Raw genomic sequence first — 22293 nt, 5'->3', positions numbered from 1 at the left:
ACATTAATCAAGCATTGGGTGTGTGAATTCAGAAACCTATGTTACTACCTCGGGTACAATTGGATACAACAATCCGTCGTTAAGATGTGAAAAAAACGAGTTTTTGAAGGTTTTTCTCACAATTGAACCGGTTTCGTGGATGAGTATGTGCGGCACTTTTATCGGTTAGACGTAGACGATCACCTTGAACAATAGGATTTATTTTCGTCTTGTACCTACTAATGCCTACTATGACGTATGTTTTAGAGTTCAATGTTATTTAATGCATATATCGACAAAGGTTATTTAGATTACCCTTGTTACCATTTCCTTGTCGTTATGTTGACCGTTTTTAAGATTCCGTATTTCAAAAAGAAAAACGGGATTGTAAAGTTTCCTGTGTTAACACATTTTATTTTGCACTACCTACAGTCGAAGGTAGAAATGTTAGAAATGTACAAAAGACTACAACTGAAGTGGAAATTAACGATAATTAAAATTCTTGCTACAGAAAATATGCCCATCGGCGACGATATTGTTGCGTGGGCTCAGCGCCGAGAACACAAACCTCAAAAGTGTGCTCCAGGAGAAGATCCCAAAAGAACAGGAGAAAATAAGAGAATTCCGTAAAAAGTATGGCGCCACCAAAGTCGGGGAGGTCACCGTTGATATGGTGAGAATTTACATATACTTATTTTTATATTTTAAGTGAACTTCTCGTTAAATTAGTGACATCAAAGTAGGAAATGAAACAATATTTTCAGATCTAAATCGTGTTTATTTGTTTTTTCAAACAAACCTTTTCTTGTTTGGTTTGAACGAAGTTATGTGTAACAATCGCGAAAATCTGAAAACCCGAGATACCAAAGTACCTATGTACTATTTGTGTACGCGTTGAACTGTGATTGAAGTCGACGATTAACTTGTAAATAATGATGGAATACTAAGAATCTTAGCTCCTGCAGGGAAAAGTTTAATTTGCGGGGCTTTGATTATTCTCCCTTTGTAATACGACATACAAGCTCGTTTGTGATGGCGTTTTTTTTTAATTTCAGGTAGAAAATACCATATAATCTTTTCAAAAAATTCAGACACACAAATCTTGTCGAATCAATCACTTATATCTCCTGGATAAATATTTATCGACCGAGATTTCAGATATTTTTTGACATTTTCATAATCTGACAGATTTAACAAATTGCCAGGAAGATCTACTTCATAAATCTTTTTGGTACAATAAAATGTTATTATTATCTTTGTCTTTGACTAATAAATTTATCGGACTATACAGTTTAGTAGACGAATGTTGATTCGCAAAATGGCTACCAGTCTAGAAAAGCCTAAAAAATTTTTATTTAATTTTTACATAATGGTATTTTGTAGGTTTGTAAAACTTGATTTCAGAAATTGTATTCAGTACTAATAGTATTCAAAACATTACTTTATTTTCTTAATTTTGTTATGGTTATGATCAAACGTCGTACCTTAAAGTGATATCAAATATTTATTTCTCAAGAGAACAGAGTCCACGGTACTTATAATTTTTTTCAGAACTGAATCGTTTTTATTACGCAAACCATGTTTACTTCGGTAATGTTGCTCGACCTCGACACGATCTATTTTTATGTTGTTTGTATTATATTTATCTTACGTTGCTTGAAATCTACTCGGAAAATGATTTTCGCGGCGCTTCATATAAATTTTAAATTCAGAGGTAGGTACCGTATTAAAATACTGTCTTGTGTACATTGACCTACCAACAAATGGACATCGGATCTAATACAAAAACCACGAAAAAAATTTCTGAGGTTAACCTATACAAACGTAGTGACATGTAACCAAATATAAAAAACTAAAACATTTAATTTAAATTGTAACGTCATAGCAGTACTGCCTAAATTTGCTTGCAAGAATTTTAGGGCCCAAAAACACCATATTCAGGTTTTGCGCAAACACCCCCGTCATATTACGACACAAACACCCCGTATGGAACGCTTAAAAGCAATACAATATACGTTTGTCTGACGCTCCAACCGAATTTCGGTCGAGCGCAAACTGCGCAACTCAAAAAGCGCAACTCGCAACTCACAACAAACGCTCGTCTGGCCTCACTCAAATCGTACAAAAACCAAGCGATCGAGTATTGCTTGGTAAAAAACTATTTGTTGACATATTTTTTGAACCATACCTTTGTCACGAAAAAGTACGGTACACAAGCATTGACCTACCAATAAGGGCGCGTTCCCACTATGTCGTGACGACAGATTGTCGTGCAGTTTACAGTATCGTGGCTTGTATATTTAAATGAAGTTGTTCACATATAGCACGACACTATTAACAGTCGTTCACGATTTTTTATCGTTACAACGACAAACTGTCGTCACAGTGGGAACAGCTAGAACGAGTCGTCAGACGATAAAAAAAGTCACGATAAAAACGTGACGACAGATTGTCGCAGCTCCTATTGTCGTCACGTTTTATTTATCGCTATTCGTACGTATTCTGCTCCCTGCCCTCCTCTCTCGTACCCCGCGCCCTCAGCTCGCTTTGCAGTAGCCTTGGGTCGTAGCCAGAGATGGGCAAGCGCTCGGGTTTTACACCGGCGCTTTGTTAATGCCGGGTTTAAGTCGGGTTAAAACCCGAAATCGAGGGCAAAAAATATTTACGTCTAAATATTTGTTGTGAATTGAGTTTTGTTCAAATTTAATTATACATATTATTACAAAATATTTGTTGCTTTATTATCAGGACAGTTCGATTTACCTTTCTATTGAATAGATTCGCTTGAAAAGTTCATTAATAAATTGATACAAAAAAACGTTAGATCGTATGCACTTGAATCCATCTTCATTGAAAATCCACAGGATTGACAGGTGGTGGGTATTATTATGTGAAGGTGCCTCTTCTTCGTGTAATAAAAATATAGAAATTTTTTACAAGTTATTGTATATTATGTTGTTAGTGTTGGAATTATACCAAATTCTGTACCCTTCGTTTCTGCCTTCAATTTTGGGCAGAAATGGGTTAAAATTCGGCGCTACGGGTAAAACTCTGGTGAAAACACGGGCGCGTTGGATGGGTTTTAACCCACTTTGGTCGTAGCAGGTTTTGACAATACCGAAAAGAAAGCAACTTCGTATACCGTTTGACATAACCCTTTGCATAAAGCATTGGATGTATCCAAAACTTTCTTTTCTTTATTTACTTCCTCTTCCGCATTTTAAAAAAGTAATACATTATTAAAATTTCATCTTCATCTATTTCGAACACACACTACCGGCTTCCAAAAGAACATACAAGCGACTGCAGTGCATCAAACAATTCTGTCGTGCAAACGACAAGGAGGTTGTCGTGAAACGATAATTGTCGTCACGATCTAGTGGGAACAGCTAGTCACGACAGTCGTTCAACGATAAAAAATCGTCCACGACAGATAGTCGTGATATGGGAACGACTGCCATGTCTAGCCAGACATGGCAGTCGTCCAACGATAATAAAACGTGACGACATAGTGGGAACGCGCCCTAAATGGACGTCGGGTTCGCGCTAGAAAGTGTCCGCACCTGTAGGGCGTTAAAATCGCATACAGAGCATCAATCTTGCAAAAGTCTTCGTTTGTTCGAGTGACAGCGCGGTTGTCAATCATGCAGTACCAATAATAATAACTTGTAAAAATTACTGCAGTTAAGTGTAAAAAGAGGATTTTGTATCATATTTTCACTAAACAAATATATTGTGTTATCAAAACATAGTTCTCAATTGAAAGCGTTATTTTGTACAGTTTTTTAGTATTTAATTTATATATAACTGAATTGTAAATATAAATTACAAAAGCACACAAAATAATCAAATAGCTAACTGTCCTTTTTCTACTCAATGCATGCGCCAAAGATTGAAAGAGACCTATTACGTCAGTTTCAAGAAGCTTGTATAAACTTCTTGGTCATTTTCAATTGTTCGAACCACAAGCAATTGAAATATTTAGAACAAAGAAACTATAGAGTTGCTTTGATTTTAATCTTATTTTCCATAAAATAAAACCGAGCACCGTGCGGCGCTTGGTACGCCTCGCGCCCGCGTTAAGCAGCTAATTCAAACATAAGGATCGCCTCAAATTGCCACAGCAAAGCGGCGCGACGACGCTGCAATCAAAACGAGCAATGCAACGCAAACTGTATCTTCTAGTCAGCTTTACTGTTTTGTTACAAGAAATTCACCTATGATGATTAAAGAATAAGTTTTATTATTATATTGCATTTTATAAAGTGCGCCCGGCGCATCACGACGCCGCCCGCCGCGCCTTGTATTACCTTTTGAATTTTTTGTTCAAAGAAATTTAACCTTACTTGAGAAAAGTTTATATCGCCTTGCTCATTTTAATGCATCGCAGCTCTCCTCCTTGCTGCGGTAATTTGAGGCGACCCTATGTATTAGAACGTTCAACAAGAAACGTGTTCAATCACGATTCTCGTGATAAGCATACACTACTCGGTTATTATAATGCTTATTATGGATTACATTCACAACATTATTGAATTAAAATTACAAATGTATACTTCAAATAGATTTTTCAACACAGTTGCTCCATAAGTGCTTGTTCTGTACCAATTGAAAGAGTTGAAGAGCGAACAAAAACCTAACCACTGTCCCTTTACTTCAGAAGGTAGGAATTTCTTTGTTTAGAAGAAATTGCGAAATCTTAAAAGTTAATAAATTAGAAAAAGTATCACAATTGCCAAAACATTTAAGTAATTACTTGCATAATGTACAGTGTTTTAACATTTTAATTTAATAAAAAGTATAAGGCTACATGTGTTCGACTTTCTTTTCTGCCTTTTACTTTTGTTTCTAGTATGAACCTTAAGCGCCCAGTTACACGAGAAGAAAGATTTCGCGCGGCCGCCGCGCGTCGACCGCCCAGTTACCACGCTCATGTACATTAATGGCGAATCTGAATTCTATTTATTATGCAACAACATTTAAATTCCTCTCAATAAAATTACCGCGCGGGCTGCCGCGTAGACCAAATTCAAGCCAGACTAGCCCGCGTGGCCGGAACGTTCATTTAAGTTAAAAAGTAAAAGCTAAACAAATAGGGCGTATTCTGCCATGACAGTTAAGACGTACGCGATCGCCATAGATAAGTGTGTATATACTGCGATCGCTGCGCGGCGGCAACGCGGACTCCGCTCTTCGACCGCGCGGGGCGAGCGCAATGAAATTCGGGTCGGCCCTTACACATGTGTCACTACAAAAACTCGACGTTTTGGTTAAACCGATTGTATATTGTTATGTCTTTGTTTTTCTTTGTAATACACATAATACGAGTGGGTAAAGTGATTTAGCGGGTATCTTGGAATTAACTCTGCTCGACACGTTTTCAATGAAGTTCATGCAAACGTTAACCTCTTGTCTCCGAAATATAGAATATTGCCACTGATGAAAACACAGAAACAAATGAGTTGTCTCTCAAATGTATAGAAGAACAACATGTTACTTGGGCGTTCAGGTTATAGTAAAGTCGGGTCGTACAAAGGTGCGCTTGTGGTTCATTTAATCTACTTCTTATCCCAGTAAAATGATGTACTATTGAGTTATAGAGATTTGAGATTATCTCGAAACGGGTTATAACATACTGCATTTAATTTTTGCTTTGCTTTTTGTGAAGCTTTAGGGTGGCCATACACGGCCTGCTCGAGCAGTCATAGTCACCAGCTTGAGGCTGCCATTGATAACTGCTGGAGTAGTTGATACCAACTGCAGCAGTTGGTATCAACTGCTTGGTAAGTCACAAATTCAAATTCATTAATATCAGTAGTAACATGGATTTTGAGGAAGAAGCACTACTATTGCTACTTTTTCTCAGACGACGACGGCGGTTGCGTAGAATTTGCTGCTGCGAATATGAACGCGTGAAGAGCGCGGGCGGAGGTAACTGCGCGAGAGCAGTCGACAGCTCGAGCAGTCAGTGTATGCTGCTTGATTGCACGATGAAATTTCACCGCGCTGCAAACCGCCCGAAGCAGTCGCAACGACTCGAGCGAGTTGGTGTATGTGTGCACATAGAAGACTGTAGTTTGCTGTGTGGTCGTAACTTGAAGAAGTCGATACGAGTTGCTTGAAGCTGCCCGTGTATGGCCGGCCTAAAAGCGGATACACACGGCTACTTTTAGCAGCGCGTTTACAGCGATTCAGTAGCGATGCAGTCGCTAATCGTCTACCTTTATACACACGCGCGATTCGAGTATACACAACGATATAATCGCGATGCAAACGCAATGCACGTTTTAAATGACTCAACTTAAGCTACATCGAAGCAGTCACGCGTTTGCATCGGTGCAAACGTCTATAAATTGCTAGTGTCGCGATACAAATGCGCGTTTGTGTCGCTGTTAAAAGTCGCCGTGTGTAACCGCTTTTAAGAAAAACGTGGATGGTATTATTTAACTAACAACATACCAGAATATTAAGGAGTTATTTTTATTTTCGTAATTACATGTAAATACCAAATTCTTTGCAATTATATACCAGCCCCCGTAGCATGGCTACGTATGATGTCGCGACACACGCGACAAAATTGAAATAAGCGCGCGCTATTGGCTATCACAATCAGATCTACGCTATTGGCTATCACAATCAGATCTAATTTAGATAGCCAATAGCGCGCACTTATTTCAATTTTATCGCGCGCGTCGCGACATCATGCGTAGACGTGTTACGGGGGCTGAACAACTAAGTTCAGTCCAAATCCAGTCCAAGTCTAAATCGTTTCAACTTCGTTTGCCATATTATAACTGGCGGGAATCGGCCTTCACATTTAGCTCCTACAATGCTAACTTATTTCGACCATATCGAGGTTGTCAAATTCATCATTGCACAAACACCTTGAAAAGAAAGACCTATGTATACTTTACTAAATTACTATAAGTAAACCATAACAATACCTGTGCGTTTTATACATATGTATGTAAATTGCGTATGCTGCGTGTCACGTTTGTTATTGACCGTGGAAGTGCCCCGTGGTTCATTGATCTTGGTCCAGCACGGTCGAGTCATCTACATATTAAGATTACCATAAATATGTAGTTGTTGTGCTTATACAAATAGCCGTTTTGTGTTCCAAAGCGCCATATTCAATATATTGCCTTGTTTGCAAATTTACCTCATAACGAAGTAAAGTCATACAGAGAATTTTAATGCGTTGAAATTGATGCGACACAATTTATTATTTCGAATTGACATATTGATGGCTTTCTATAATAGTGGCATGTGTCAAAATTGCTTAATAAAATTCTTCAAATATATCTGACGCGCAAAGTTAGGCATAGGCTCAATGTTGTCACGTAATTATTTTTTTTTCTTATTTCTCTAACCAATGAAAGTTTTAAATAGCCAAAAATTTTATCGTTCTTTTCGTATCCAGAATCTTATCCAACCCATGTGCCTCTTCCGACTTCCATCCATCTTTTGTTGTTGTCCAATAACTCTTAAGTATGTATACTTATTTATCTAAATTTATTTTAGAAAATAATATAAAAATATAACTGCTGTAATAATAATATAATATTTATTATATATTTATACCATTTTGTTTATTTACATCTCATAATTCCTCGCCTGATCCCTTTCTCAATTTTTCTCCAACTTTCAAATCCCGTTTCCAAATTACAAAAGTTTCCCCGTTTTAAAAACATGTCAGGCAAAACACTCTGTAATTGACTAAAACGCTTATCGCGAAAAGCCTAGAGAAATAAGAAAAAAAGTTCCTTCGGCGTTTTTTTTTGGTTCTGGCACTTCGCGGTTTGCGATTACGCCACAGCAACAATTCTCAATAGGTAAAAAATAGATGAGACGCTGTAAGCTTCTCAAGTACTATATGGCACACGAGACCAAATAATGTTGTAACTCAAAAGAGGCCTCCTACAGATAACAATATAGCTTTAAATGTCTGCGTAATCGTTGTAGTCGTTTGTGCAGAGATGCTAAGAGGCGACACGTTCATAAAAATATGCAGAACTGCTATCCCACTTCTATCTGGAAGTTTCGAAGGTCCATTGAGAGTCGTCGTTCCACTACTTCTGGTATCAATTCGCCCTTTCCTGACCTTAATGCGCTTAATAGACACATTTCCTTACCCCTTGTTACTTTGGATAGGCATCGTAAAAGCGGTACTCTTCGCCTTTTGGCAAATTGTGCTTTGCCACCTTGTACCTCATTCTCTTTCCGAACTGTTACCGAATAAATAAATAACGCACACACTCAACATAGCCCCGCACTAGGGAAAACCTGTGTCGCGGGTGCCAATGGACACACACATAGACAACCACAAAATACACCCAAACTCTCGAGAGAAATAAATGTAGGCCATACAAATATTTCTACCGGCCCGGGAATCGAACCTAGGACCTCTGCGTAGCAGTCCGGCATGATAACCGTTTAGCCACGGAGGCAGTTATTTGTGAAAGTGAGGTGAATACTCGTATTGTCTCCATTTCTTCTACTACTGCTGATCTCAGCTCCCGTATAATTAGCCTTATGTAAGTCAATGCTTATACTCCATGAACTTGTACCTATCCTTACTCATGTTTTTAACTTCTGTTTAGAAGCTAGTTCTTTCCTTACTCAGTGGAAACTCGCACATGTCATACCTTTACCCAAAATGCAGACTGCACTGTTGAAGGTAGCAGATGATTGATATTCGCTTTGCGATGGACAGTCGTCTTCTCACTTTGCTTATACTTCGGACTTCAGCAGTGCCTTTAACTCTGTTGACTACGATGTATTGCTTGTTTCTCTTTGTTCTTTCAATGTTTCTCCTTCAGCTATAGCTTGGTTCGATTCCTACTAGAAATGGGCAGTCGAAAACATTCTTGAATCTGAAACTTTCCAACCGGAAAGTTTCTTGAAATATTTCAGAAACATTCTCAAAACAGGAAATTTACGGAAATTTACTTGCATATTTTTACTACCGCATATTTAAGAAACATTTAAGGATACTTCGATAGCGTGGTTGTGAAATCAAAGTATTTTTTTTAAAGAAACCGGAATAAATAAATAAATTTCCATAAGTTGCATGGAAAGTTTCCTGGAAGTTTCTCACTCGTCTGCAGAAATAAAATAGAATACTTATTTGAAATGTACATGTATTTTGCTATTTTTATGCTGTAAAAGTATATATATATATGTGTGTGTATGTGTTCGGCAAAATTGTAAGGGAGTAAACTATGGTCAATTTTGTCGACAAAAATACACCCATATTAGGATTGGGTCCTCGCTCCCCTCAAAATACGACTACATTAACTTTTATTTTGACAAAATTACCCTTGCCTACTTAAACACCTACGAGTTGGGTTCACACCCTCACTCTCAATAAAATTGTGGAATTGAGAGCACATGATATGAAATTTAAAAGAAACACTGAATGAAGTCAATACTTATATTCTCGTTTATAGATGGATAATGAAGTATTATGTATAAATAAAAATGATCACATTATTCGCAATAAGGTCCAGTCAGTGTTTTTTTTTAATTTCCAAATTGTGTTTTCTCAATTCCGCAATTTTGAGTTACGTCATTATTTGGCTTCATGTGCGATGTATATTCTGATAATATTTGTTCATGAAATCATTAATGAAAATATTAGAGATGATCCGTGTCTCATATAATTATTATCTTTATATTATATGTCTTATTTTCAGATGTATGGCGGCATGCGAGGGATCAAAGGTCTTGTTTGGGAGACTTCAGTGCTGGACCCGGACGAGGGTATCAGATTCCGTGGCCTCTCGATCCCTGAATGCCAACAGCAGCTTCCTAAAGCCAAGTCTGGCGAGGAACCTCTCCCCGAAGGTCTGTTTTGGCTCCTGGTCACTGGAGACGTACCCACCGAAGCTCAATCTAAAGCCATCTCTAAGGAATGGGCATCAAGGTAGGTAATCTTTGTCGTTATAATTAAATGAAGATACAAATATTAGAAAAGAAGAACAAGAGAGTATATATAATTTAATAATAATTTAACCAGAGCGGAGCTGCCAGCCCATGTCGTGACAATGTTGAACAATATGCCAAGCAAATTGCACCCAATGTCGCAATTCTCCGCCGCCGTCACTGCCCTTAACAGCGAGTCCAAATTCGCTAAAGCTTATTCCGAGGGTGTACACAAGTCCAAATATTGGGAGGTAAGTTCAGTCACCAAATTAATATCTGAGAAACGGTAACCATTTTAAACTGTCTTCATATCCATCGCATGCTTGATACATTGGTCAAGAGCTGACAAATATATACGAATGTCTTTAGCAATATACAATAAAATTTACAAGTGATGTCTTATTGTTTCTCAATCCTTTTATCAGCTATGAAAATATATTAAAATATTTAATAATTATATATGAAAATATTTAATAGCAGAGAAAAAATGAGCTAAAAAGTTAATATTCATATCGCTGACGTCATTGTCCCAAAGAAACGTGGTGAATTGTCCCTGCAGTAAATATGTGGGCTAGATTTCATATTGGCCGCTACATAAATCCGGTTCTGCAAGTATTTATTTAAGTTAACATTATTTGTTTACATTTTGCTTGTAAAGAAGAATGCAAAGAAAACATGACACAAAACACAACAAAAGGTTTTTAAAATACGTCATATACTTTCGATAAAGTTTTTTGCGATGATAGCTGTGGGCCTGGACTTCGCGTTAGATTAAAACCAAGAATTTATAAAAAGTCCTACTATTATATTACTCGTACAGAAGACCTTTAGTTATGCTATTGCAATTGTTTTATAAAACAGTAACGACATACTAGTGTCATAAAGTCATAACTCTCGACAGACTTTAATGTCATAAACTTTACGGCCATTTAATTTATTACAATAGCAATCTTTATCGTAATCGTTTTATTGTCAACGTTTGATTTAAAAATATATTAAAATTCAGCGAAGTATGAAATGTGCCTTTTTAAATCACGAAGGGCATTTCAAGCTGTTTGCGTGAGCTAATAAAGTAATTTATGTAAGTGATCTTCATAGGCGGTAGTGACGAAATTCTTGCTCGTCATAACTTCACGACTTTTGCTCAGGTATATAGCATTTGTATATAAAATACTGCCTTCGTAACTAAAAAAGGTCCAACTAACATTTTTTTAAACATTGAGTTATACAGGCTTATTTTTAAAATACTAACTATCTCCCAGGACTATATTACTAACACCATAAAGAACAACTTTTGTTCCTTGACTTTTTACAAAACATAATAAATTATCAAAAATAAACGTTTAAGTTTTTGTTGTACTATCTAACACTTTTTAGATCTGTATTTGGTAGTAAGTTCAAATATGCAGGCGTCCTCCGCGACGACACCCACCCCCGTCCTGCACAGAATTATTACCGTTTAGAGAGAATAAATAAATTAAAAAGTAAAATCTGATGAAATATTAAAAGTCTTGGAACAAAAGTTGTCGTTTATGAATATTTATGATGTTAGTATTTAACAAATAACCCTATGCCTGTATAGGCAGTTTTTTGTTATGTATACACATATTTAGTATGTATGTATGTATACACATATGTATGTATACACATATTTAGTATCAGGAAAGGTTTTTCTACCTATTTTTTGTAGAAACCTATCTCATTAGTTGTTGGATATACAGAATTGTGCCCTTATTATATAGTTCAATTACAATAAAATTTTATGTATAAGACATATGCAGTATTTTTTTTTCTGTTCTAAAACAGTAAATGGACCCTCCGTCCCTCTCTAAATTTGGATATCCCACCACGCCCCGTACATTGACGGTCACATTGACTGAACGACAACAAGGCTGTCGGCGAGCCGTTTTCGCGCTAAGACGGCTATGATATTTGGATATAGTTTTTAATACAGTTGCTCAAAACGTGGTATTTTTCGTACTACAAATCGTGCCGAAAGTTGGATTATTCTCACTAGTGCTTTTTACTTTCCATTTTTTTTAAATTTACTGTTGATTCAAGTCTAAAACATAGAACTAAAGAGATTGTATATTTAATTCATATTTATGTGCTTTGTGACGTAAGTCATTCATCATTAAAACTTATATTTAGTTACAAACATCTTATTTCTTTAAATTGCATAGGTGTTTCACAAAACAACGGGTTACTTTTAAAAATACCAAAATATTTTCCATAAAGATTGAGTATTAACAATGACCGGAGGTGGGTATTACGCGACACTGCTGCGTGTCGCGCCACTAAAATAGTAATTTTAATGTGGCTGAATACTGGCAACAGTTGCCATTGATTGTACTCTGAATTTTTATCAGACAAAGAAATAAAATGAGGTTTTTTTTAAATATTATTTTATTTTACTTTCAATGTAGTTTTCTCGCAAATGTATTAAATAACGTCGTTTGATACAGATTTATTATACCAATATAATGAGACGCCATAACTTCGTGAGCTAGTAGACAACGGGTCTCGAATTTTCAATTTGTATTGCCGACAAATATTACGTAGTGAATATCCATATTAATAATTATAAACTTGAACACGCAATTTCAAATACCTTGGTTACCTTATTTAAAAGTACCTGTCCAAAATACAACATTTAAAGTGCTTTTAATGTATTTAAAAAAAAAGTATTATTATAGTTAGTGAATTAATGAAAAATATAATATTATATCGATATAAATACCTAATGAACACGTGTAATGATTAGGATTCTAAATATATAATTAAAGATAATAGATTCGCTTAAGAATTTTCGCTATGTTGCCGCTCTGACCACGTGGCGTAATTGTACGAGAAAGTGCTGGGTTACCCTGCCACTTCACGCACACATTTGCGCGTGTGCAAATAGTGCCTGTAGTAGTAGTAGGTAGATAACTTTCGACCGATGTATGGAGTGTCCGAGGTGTATTTAAGGATATTCTTTTAAAAAAATACTAATTAAAATGTAACAAAAGTTTATCTATAAAATATGACGTACTTATATTAACATAAATAAACTAATAACAAATGTGTTTTAACTATTCCTTTTATCAGAAAACCATTAAAATTATAAACTGATTTATCTCCGAATTATGAATTTGCTGCTTGTGCCTTTCCTCTCATAGCAGAATGGGCAGAATAGACGCCATTGACCACAAACTCACCCGATACTAACGATGTTAAACATCAATAGTCAGCTACGATGGATACTTGTAGGGTCAGTAAATATACAGCTGAGTTTACTTCTTTTTCAAAATATTCGTGTAATACATTTGTACTAAGAAGAAAACGTAAATTGAATACCTAACGTGACAGTCTATCTTGGACGTCAATACATCTTTGACGTTATCGCCAACAATTCATCAGATAAGTTTTTCGATTCATAACTTTGTCCTTGATGTCAATTTACACTGTCATTAAATATATATTTCATTTTATCAATGTCACAATGTTACAATTTAAAATATAATGTCAAGGGATAACATGATCGTCACTAATGTAAACAATATTAATGAATATAAAAAAAAGAAGCAAAGCTAAAAAATATAAGTAAATACAAAATATTGTCGAAATACAAAATCAAATAAAAAGAAACAATTTTTTCGAAAGAAATTCTTCTACATTGTACAATTCATTATTCAACAAAAATATTTGATATGTAGATATAATAGAATGTATTATACGGAACAGTGAAGTGTTTATGATAAAACAAATTAAATTAATATATATATCAATTTGCTATTTTTTCTTCTTATAGAAAATTTATCTACCCTGTAGGGCTAACACAACAGGGTGCGACTTGCGCGAGAGCGATATAAAGCGCGAGATACTGCTGTTCTCGCATAGAGGATCTCGCGTTTTATGTCGTTCTCGCGTGAATCGTGCCCTGTTGTGCTAGCCCTACTGGATTAGGGAAGCAATTTGCTTATAGCAACTTTAATGACATGGACAAAATTTTGGGAGTGTTCTGATGGGGTATTCGCAACGAAGGACTTGTGTTCTCGCGGCCAAGGCTCACACTTATTTTACAATAAAAGCCAGTCAATTGAACGTAGAAACAGCAAATATGACGAGATAATTATATATGACGAAACAAATTGCAAATCTATGAAATAATTTCAGTACGAGATATCGAATGAAGTGCACAAATCTTCATCGAGCGTAAGAAAACGACCATTGTTGTAGCAAAAAAAAAGTTCACGTTTCTGATTAGTTCTGTAGTTGTAGAACAATGTTGCAAGGGAAAGTAAATAAATACTCTTATTAATTCTACAAAATAGCTTTAAAATATTCTTTATGATCTAAAAAGAACTGTTTCATGATCGTATGAAGAGAAAATAACACGAATTAATTAATAGTCTTGATTTGGTCACGTGTTATAATAAGCAGTAAACGGTTAAACGATTGTCACTAGTTACAGATTGCTCACGGTATTATTTGGGCTAGCCTTTAAAATCTGTAAACCTGCGATGTGCGATATATTTCAAACATTAAATGTATGCATATAATAATAAAACTTAAGTTGAAATTTAAAAAACCCCTGTGTAAAACAGTATAATCCAAAAAATTAAATAAATTCACCATTCTGCAAGTTAACTCGTGAGAACAATTCAATGTACCCAAACAAGATAGTTCTTCTCTAATTTCTTGACTAGCTAGGTAGTTTGCAGTCTGTTTTGGTTGCTGCGCCAGATCAAGGATACCATTATTGTAATGTTATCAAATTTCAGTTATAATATACTTAAGTGGAAGTAAAATAAATGTTTTCTTTTTTGACTCCCTATGGCTCAATTTTCATTGCAACGGAACGGAATGATATGGAAGCATCAATTTCGCCTCGTTGCGTAAGAAGGCGCGCGCGCGTCCTGGTATGCTCGAGCATTTCCGCGAATTTTTTAGCTGTTTCAGAGCCATCCTAATCTCGTACAGACTGATTGTCCGGGATAACCTCAGTATAGTATCTGGTGAGCTTGGCTCTAGGATCTTTTGAATCAGCAACAGGCTGAGTAATCGAGCTCTGGCTTGGACATTACAACGCTGCGACCCTCCGTCTTCAGCTTTGTAAGCTGACTTTGTCCAATAGACATGTATATGATAAATGTGTATTTACAAACAGCAATCCTTATCCGAATGAGTAGGAGAAATTAGTCAATTTGACGATTTCAAGTGTACATGAAATAAAGATGATTTGACTTTGACATTGACTTTGAAACATAGCTAAGAACAATCCTGATGAAATTAGCATTAAAAAAAAACCTCTTTTTAAATCAGTCTTACCGTTTAGAACATTGACCTACTACAAGGTACGATGCCACAGACAGACACACAGATATATAGACAAGGGCTTCAAACTTGTAACACACACGGACAACAGGATGATATCGGAAAACATTTACACTAATTGTGACGTCAGACTTAGTTGCGCCAGGTAAGCTAAATTGTTAGGATTTAAGGACCAGGAGAAAAGACGAATCATATTTTTAATAACCTCATCAACAGCCTATCGTAGTCCACTGCTGGACAATAGGCCTCTCCCAATGTGCGCCATTTCGCCCGGTCCTCAGTTCGTTGCATCTGTCTACTGCCAGTAGCCCTTCGTAAACCGTCACTCCATCTGGCCATAGGGCGTCCTACACTATGTTTTCCGAGCCGTGGTCTCCATTCAAGAACTCGATTCCCCCATCGGTTCTTCGACACTGCACTGCCACATCAATTTGCTTCTACCAGCTATGTCGACGACCTTAGTGATCTGTCGGATAACCTCGTACTTTGTCCTTCAAAGAAACTTCGAGCATAGCTCGTTCGATAGCTCGTAGAGCGATTTTCAACTGTTGAATTTTTAATAACCGAACTACAAAATATCGACACGACGAAAAATTTATTTGATTGATGCAATTAAACAATATGAGTCATATCTTTTATTATCGTGTTGACAGTATGTTTACGAGGACTCGATGAATCTGATCGCCAAGTTGCCTGTGATCGCGGCGACGATTTATCGTAACACGTACCGCGACGGAAAGGGCATCGGGGCCATTGACGACAACAAGGACTGGTCTGCTAACTACTGCACCATGCTGGGCTTCGACGATCCCGAATTCACGGAGCTCATGCGCCTCTACCTCACCATCCACAGGTAATGTAGCAGTATAATTAGTGAATCATGTTTAAGAACATTTATTTTTAGTTCCCCTGTCCATGCATTTGAATAGCCTCAAAAATATTCTTCATTCAATTAAATAATTTCGTCGCCCTACTTTCTCAAACTCGTATCTTAAAGCACACAGTAACTGACATGCAAAAAATGCATTGCATGTACTTTTGCAGGTATGTACAAAGTTCACATCACATTTCCTTCATAATTAAAAAGAGCAATGCATCCAAATAACACCCTTGATAAGAAATTTAAAATAAATAGAAAGTTCCCAAAGTCTCATCTCCTGAATAATCACTATTTATAAGATACGTGTTTGAGAAAGTAAAGCATCAATTTTTCTCTTTTGAAAAATATTAGCAATCGTGCAAGTGTTGTTTTAAAATACATGGCACTGTTATATAAGGCTACAAACAATTTAAGCTCAAGTGTCACAAGTTACATATTATATATTATATACAATTACAAAATATTTTCTCGCAATTGACAATTACTGTTTCCCAGCGGTTAGTACGTGGACACTAAATGAGGTCCTGCATCTGATTCCCGGTGGTTTTAATTTGGTAAACGCACTGCTCTAGGCTGATTATAGTCAGAATTTTCTTAAGTTAATTTTGTTGTACTCAAAGTATAGTGAATTTCCTAGTTCGAGACCAAGTAATTGATGTGGTTATGTGGTTACTTGGAGCATTTTTCATATGTGGAGGTTTTTAATAGGCTTATCAGTTTACATTTAGTTTATAAATTAATATTAAAGAATGCTGTAAACCTTCCTAAGAATAAATAAATAAATAAATTATTATTATTATTAAGCACATGGGATTTGTCAACTTATATCTCGGGCGAATCGGCGCAGTGGCAGTACCCCTCAGATCTTTGCGATTTAGAGCTCTGAGTGGCATTGCAAATGCCATTGATAGGCTTGTCGCTTACCACCAGATGTCCGACTTGTTTCGTCCCGCCACTTGATATCACAAAAAAAAATATGTTATGATCGATCGCGATACCGTCCAAGTAATTAGAAATCAAGGCTAGGGACTCCGAGATTGTGCCATTTATCAGAAAGTCCCTGTACAGTTTTCGTATTCAAAGTGACTTTTGTATCAAAGTGACATTTCTATCACCCTGAAAATCAACCTAAGAACTTAACGTATAATAATAACCTAACTTAAAACTTTTGTTTTAAGGTAATTTTCAGGATAGCATTCTCTACCTAGTTTCGGTGGCAATTTTCATTATTTAATTATATTTCAGATTACCACACTTGAATCTTAAATAGTATACTTCATGATATTAAGTTATTATTTATACATTAGTTCATGATATTCTAGAATATTTAAATAAACAAAATTGCCACTAAAATTATGTAAAGAAAACTAACCTGAAAATTACTCATTAAATCGTGACGAAACATTTGATTTATTTAACGAGTTTTACTTGAAGGCAGTAACAACTAAGATTAAGTAGGTATGCAAAGCGAATGTTAATTGTACACCTTTTATCTGAATCAAGTGGATTGCTAATGCGAATAAATGTATGTATAAGCGTGCGTGTGTTTATCTGTTTTCTTCATTGACTTTTAAGTCAATGGTTTTCTTATATAAATTTGGCGTAGATTGTTTTATTTATGCTCCAAAAATTTTTTGTAAAAATTGTAAACTTTTTTGTTTTTGTGGTAATTTTGAACCATACATTTATAAGCTAGGTTTGTCCGTGCCTTTAAAATACATTTTCTGGCATGGTAATAATGGTGCTGGAGAAGCAGTCTTACAAGTCAATATTTTTTCATCATTTTTAAATAAATACTCTTTACTCCGTTTTGGTAGAGAATATAACTTACTCTAATGTACTTTAATTTAAAAATCTTTGCTAGAAAGGAAAGGTATGCTGCAACGCAAAATTTTTGAGAATAACATAACTATGTTGTGCCTTGTGTACCATTGTAACTAAATAGTCATATTTGTATAAAACAGTGTATCGTACATGCATTCAACTGACTTGCGGATTTTTTATACTCTTGGCAATCACCGCAACCGAATCCAACGTATAACGTTCACTTAGCGAGCTCTTTTTATTATTAAACATCTATCTAGCCTGTCTTAACAACTAGAATCGACTACATGAGCCTAGCTACACTATCGTTACCTTCGTTCGCGATGGACATAGCGCTTTATGAATTGAATTACTATATTATGCAATTAGAAAACATAGTAAATATAAATTTTATCTCTTACGTTTTTGCGATTGTAACACATAGGATATGAAATTATTTTTCTCGGATCTAACTCACGTATTTTTTTTCATAAGCCGTGACCTGTATAGGGCCCGAAACGTTTCTTTGTTTGAAAAACAAATATACGCGATTTAAATCCGAAAATATAGTTTCATTTCCTAGATACAAAAATTGTGCAAATAGGAAACGGAAACCGGTATAAAAATATACATACACGCTTTGTTTTATTTTGTCAGTAAAAGCAACGCAGTATCGTAACACGAGTTTTCTTACAATACGCTTGTGCTATTCAAGGTCGCGTTAGCGTCGGATGAATACAACCAAGTTACATAGTATTTTAATATTTGAAAATTTTTTCAATATCTGTTTCGAAAATTTGTTTTCTTTAGTATTTAGATTGAAGTCTATTGAACTAATGCTGAAATACTGTAGACAGCTATTTCTTTATAGGTCATAATTTTAAGATTGTCGGCAATAAAATTGCGTTAATATTATAATAACATATTTTTGCATCTTTGCCACATGTTGCGTACAAGAGCATTGGCGTCAAAACGTGATCCTATCACCATCTCAAAGTCCAAAAGTAACTAGTTTGTTAACGTTTTTAATCTCCTGTCTCTGTACTCAATATTCTTCTTATTTATCGATATGTGGTACTGTACATAGGCTCCTGTCGAATAAAGTGACACGTCTATCTACATTTTCCTTCCAATCATGTAAATTATATGTATTAGCTTCAGTATATAATATTTTATGGTCATGAAACCATTTCAAATAATTTTTACACAATCATCAGGAACACTGTAGCTAAGCAAGGACATTATGATAATGTAACTCAATAAGGTACATATTTACTGCGATACGTGTAATTATTAAGTTTTTTTTTTTAAACTTGCCATGCTTATATTTCTAGATTACTGCCTTCAAGTTTCATAATATGTACGTTATTACTATAAAAATTATTCGAAAATATGCTTAAATATACACTACAGGTTTTTCAGAATTTGTTTATCAAGAATTTTATAATCGTGTAATAACCAAGCGACTTCACAAACAGTTATCATAGGTACGAAAAACAATGTGCACATCAAACATGTTGCTTTGTACAGTGACCACGAAGGCGGTAATGTCTCAGCCCATACAACACACTTGGTGGGCTCGGCTCTCAGCGACCCCTATCTGTCATTCGCGGCTGGCCTCAATGGACTCGCTGGCCCTCTTCACGGTCTAGCTAATCAGGAGGTATGAGATTTTAAGTATGTTGTGCAATAACGACCTTGTTTACCGTGTTAAATCGTAATGTAACTAATACTACAAAGTATATAAAACTGAATGCAAATTAGCCGAAAATGCTTTGTGTATGTCTCAGGGTCATGGTCGCAGTGCCAGTGTTCCTCAGATCTTTGTAATTTAAGGCACTGAGTGATACTGCAGACTTGTTCGTCCCGTCTCATAAAAAAATAATATAAAACTCTAACTATAATTTTGAAAACAATGGTCAAAACACTGAATAAGAGTGTACAATGCAGGTCGCCAACACTGGTCCTAGAACTCTTAAGTTTTCAGCCTAATTTTAACGCTGTATGCATACTTGTACAAATATATAGTTTAACAAAATAATAAACGCCCAGGTGCTTGTCTGGCTGGAGAAGCTACGCAAACAGGTCGGCGACAACTTCACCGAGGATCAGCTCAAGGAGTTCATCTGGAAGACCCTCAAGTCTGGCCAGGTCGTGCCTGGTTACGGCCATGCCGTGCTTAGGAAGACTGACCCCAGGTAAGGAATGAGTACGAAGAGTAAGTGATACTAAGATAATACTAAGAGCTTTACATAGTATTAAAGTCACACAATATTATCAGTCTTAGAAATGTTCTTATCGATTCCATGCTAACATCTGAATCATGCATAAAGTTTACAACGTCATAATGTTGTTAGAGCTGACATTTTTTTTAACTATGTTAACTATTATGTTGCACAAGAGCTCATTTACAGGAGTTTCATTAAAAAATACAACATGAAGGCATAAACATTCCATACATATACCTACTTCATTTGTTGTTCAATCACAATTAACATGTGACAGGTACACATGCCAACGCGAGTTCGCCCTGAAGCATTTACCCAACGATCCGCTATTCAAGCTTGTGGCAGCAGTTTACAAGGTGGTACCCCCAATACTCACCGAGCTCGGCAAAGTCAAGAACCCCTGGCCCAATGTGGACTCACACTCTGGTGTCCTGCTACAGGTACTGTTCATTATATAGCATTGTAATTTTTTTTTGAGTGAATATAACTGTCTACTATAAGAGTTATTGTCCATCTATAGTTAAGTTCAGTGTCCGTCAGTATGGCTGGACCAAACGAGATATACAAATCAAACTGTGCTCATTATTTACTATCACCTTTTTTTTACTATTTAGTACCTTTATTGGCATACTTTCTATCTTTGCGCTAACGGAAATATTAAAGAAATAAAGTGGCCAGCCATTCAGACGTCAGGTTGGCTGAACCACTTTACGTTTTTCATGGTTGTAGCAGTATATAATTTACTTTTTCAATATAACTATTTACTACCTAATTTTTATCTAAACATATTTTTTTTCCACTATTTTAGGAAGGTTTTATAAAAAGTTATTTAAAAAAATAATAAAACGCCTTTACAAAAGGTAATAGGGGTTAAAGTATGAAATTGCCGATTTGTACTGAAAATCTAAATTGTTTATTTTTTAAATTTTTAACAAATTTATTTAATCAAAATAGTTGCCATTATTATCTATACATTGCTGCCATCTAATGGGAAGGTTATTAATGCCTTTGCGATAGAACTCCGACGATCTAGACTGCACAAACTGTGTGAAAGCATTTTGTACTGCCTCCTGGGAAGAAAACTTCTTGTCACGTAGATAATTGTCCAAATCACGAAAAAAATGGTAGTCCGTTGGAGCAAGGTCTGGTGAATACGGAGGATGACGAATGGTTTCTAACTGCAGTTCCTGAAGGGTCAAAATGGTTTCTCGTGCTGTGTTTGGTATCGCGTTGTCGTGGAGCAATAATGGTGAAGATCGATTCATGAGTCGGGGCTGTTTTACTGCTAGTTTTGTCAACATGGTTCGGAGTTCGGCACAATAGACATCTGCCGTTATTGCTTGACCAGATCGGAGAAAACTATAGTGAATAACACCATGCTGAGACCACCAAACAGTTACCATTACCTTTTTATTGGTAAGTTTTGCTTTAGGACACTGTTGTGGCATTTGACCTGGGGTCAGCCATTGCATTTTTCTTTTCCGGTTATCATAAAGAATCCACTTTTCATCACATGTTACAATTCGATCCAATATTCCTTCATTTCTGTACCGGTTCAACAAGGCAACACAAGTTTCAACACGCGTTTCTTTCCGCAGATCAGTCAAATCATGAGGCACCCATTTTTCGTATTTTTTTATTTTATTGATTTGACGCAAGTGAGTCAATATTGTGGGTAAGGTAACGTTAAATCATGCCGCTAATTCCTGGGTAGTTTGACTAGGATCGGCTTCCACTATCTCTCTTAATTCATCGTTATTCACCTGTGTGGGCGGTCTTCCTCGTGGCTCGTTCTTTAAGTCGAAATTTCCATCACGAAAGCGTTTAAACCAAAATCGCACGGTGCGTTCATTAGTAGACCCCTCTCCAAACGCAGCATTGATATTGCGGGCTGTTTCTGCCGCGTTAGTTCCGCGTCGGAACTCGTATTCAAAAATCACTCGAATTTTCGCAGTATCCATCTTTCTTGTCTAAATTGAATAACAAAAACAATTGAAAGTCGATATTCAAATGTCTCAAATTTAAAAAAAAAAAATCACCGAAACCATTTGAAAAAAGTTTCATTCGAAAACCTCAAACCATGAAGATTCTATGAAAATTCAAAGAACCTATTGCAATAAAACGGCAATTTCATACTTTAACCCCTAATATTAATAC

General features: G+C 36.0%; 1 protein-coding gene across 1 annotated transcript in view; it reads left to right on the top strand.

Moving 5' to 3' along the window:
- LOC113229020 (probable citrate synthase 2, mitochondrial) overlaps positions 1-22293 on the top strand; it is a 31857-nt gene that overhangs the window by 7674 nt on the left and 1890 nt on the right. The window contains exons 2-8 of the mRNA XM_026462494.1: positions 491-652; positions 9678-9907; positions 10001-10157; positions 15879-16078; positions 19439-19571; positions 19961-20106; positions 20414-20576. Of these exons, the coding sequence (XP_026318279.1) occupies positions 491-652; positions 9678-9907; positions 10001-10157; positions 15879-16078; positions 19439-19571; positions 19961-20106; positions 20414-20576 (1191 nt within the window). The remainder of the gene's footprint in view (positions 1-490; positions 653-9677; positions 9908-10000; positions 10158-15878; positions 16079-19438; positions 19572-19960; positions 20107-20413; positions 20577-22293) is intronic.

Source organism: Hyposmocoma kahamanoa, unplaced genomic scaffold (genome assembly GCF_003589595.1).
Source record: "Hyposmocoma kahamanoa isolate Upper Pololo Valley unplaced genomic scaffold, ASM358959v1 100021, whole genome shotgun sequence".
In the NCBI taxonomy this organism is placed as follows: Eukaryota; Metazoa; Arthropoda; class Insecta; order Lepidoptera; family Cosmopterigidae; genus Hyposmocoma; species Hyposmocoma kahamanoa.
The sequence above is the reverse complement of the archived record's forward strand: the minus strand, read 5'-3'. Positions and strand labels throughout refer to the sequence as shown.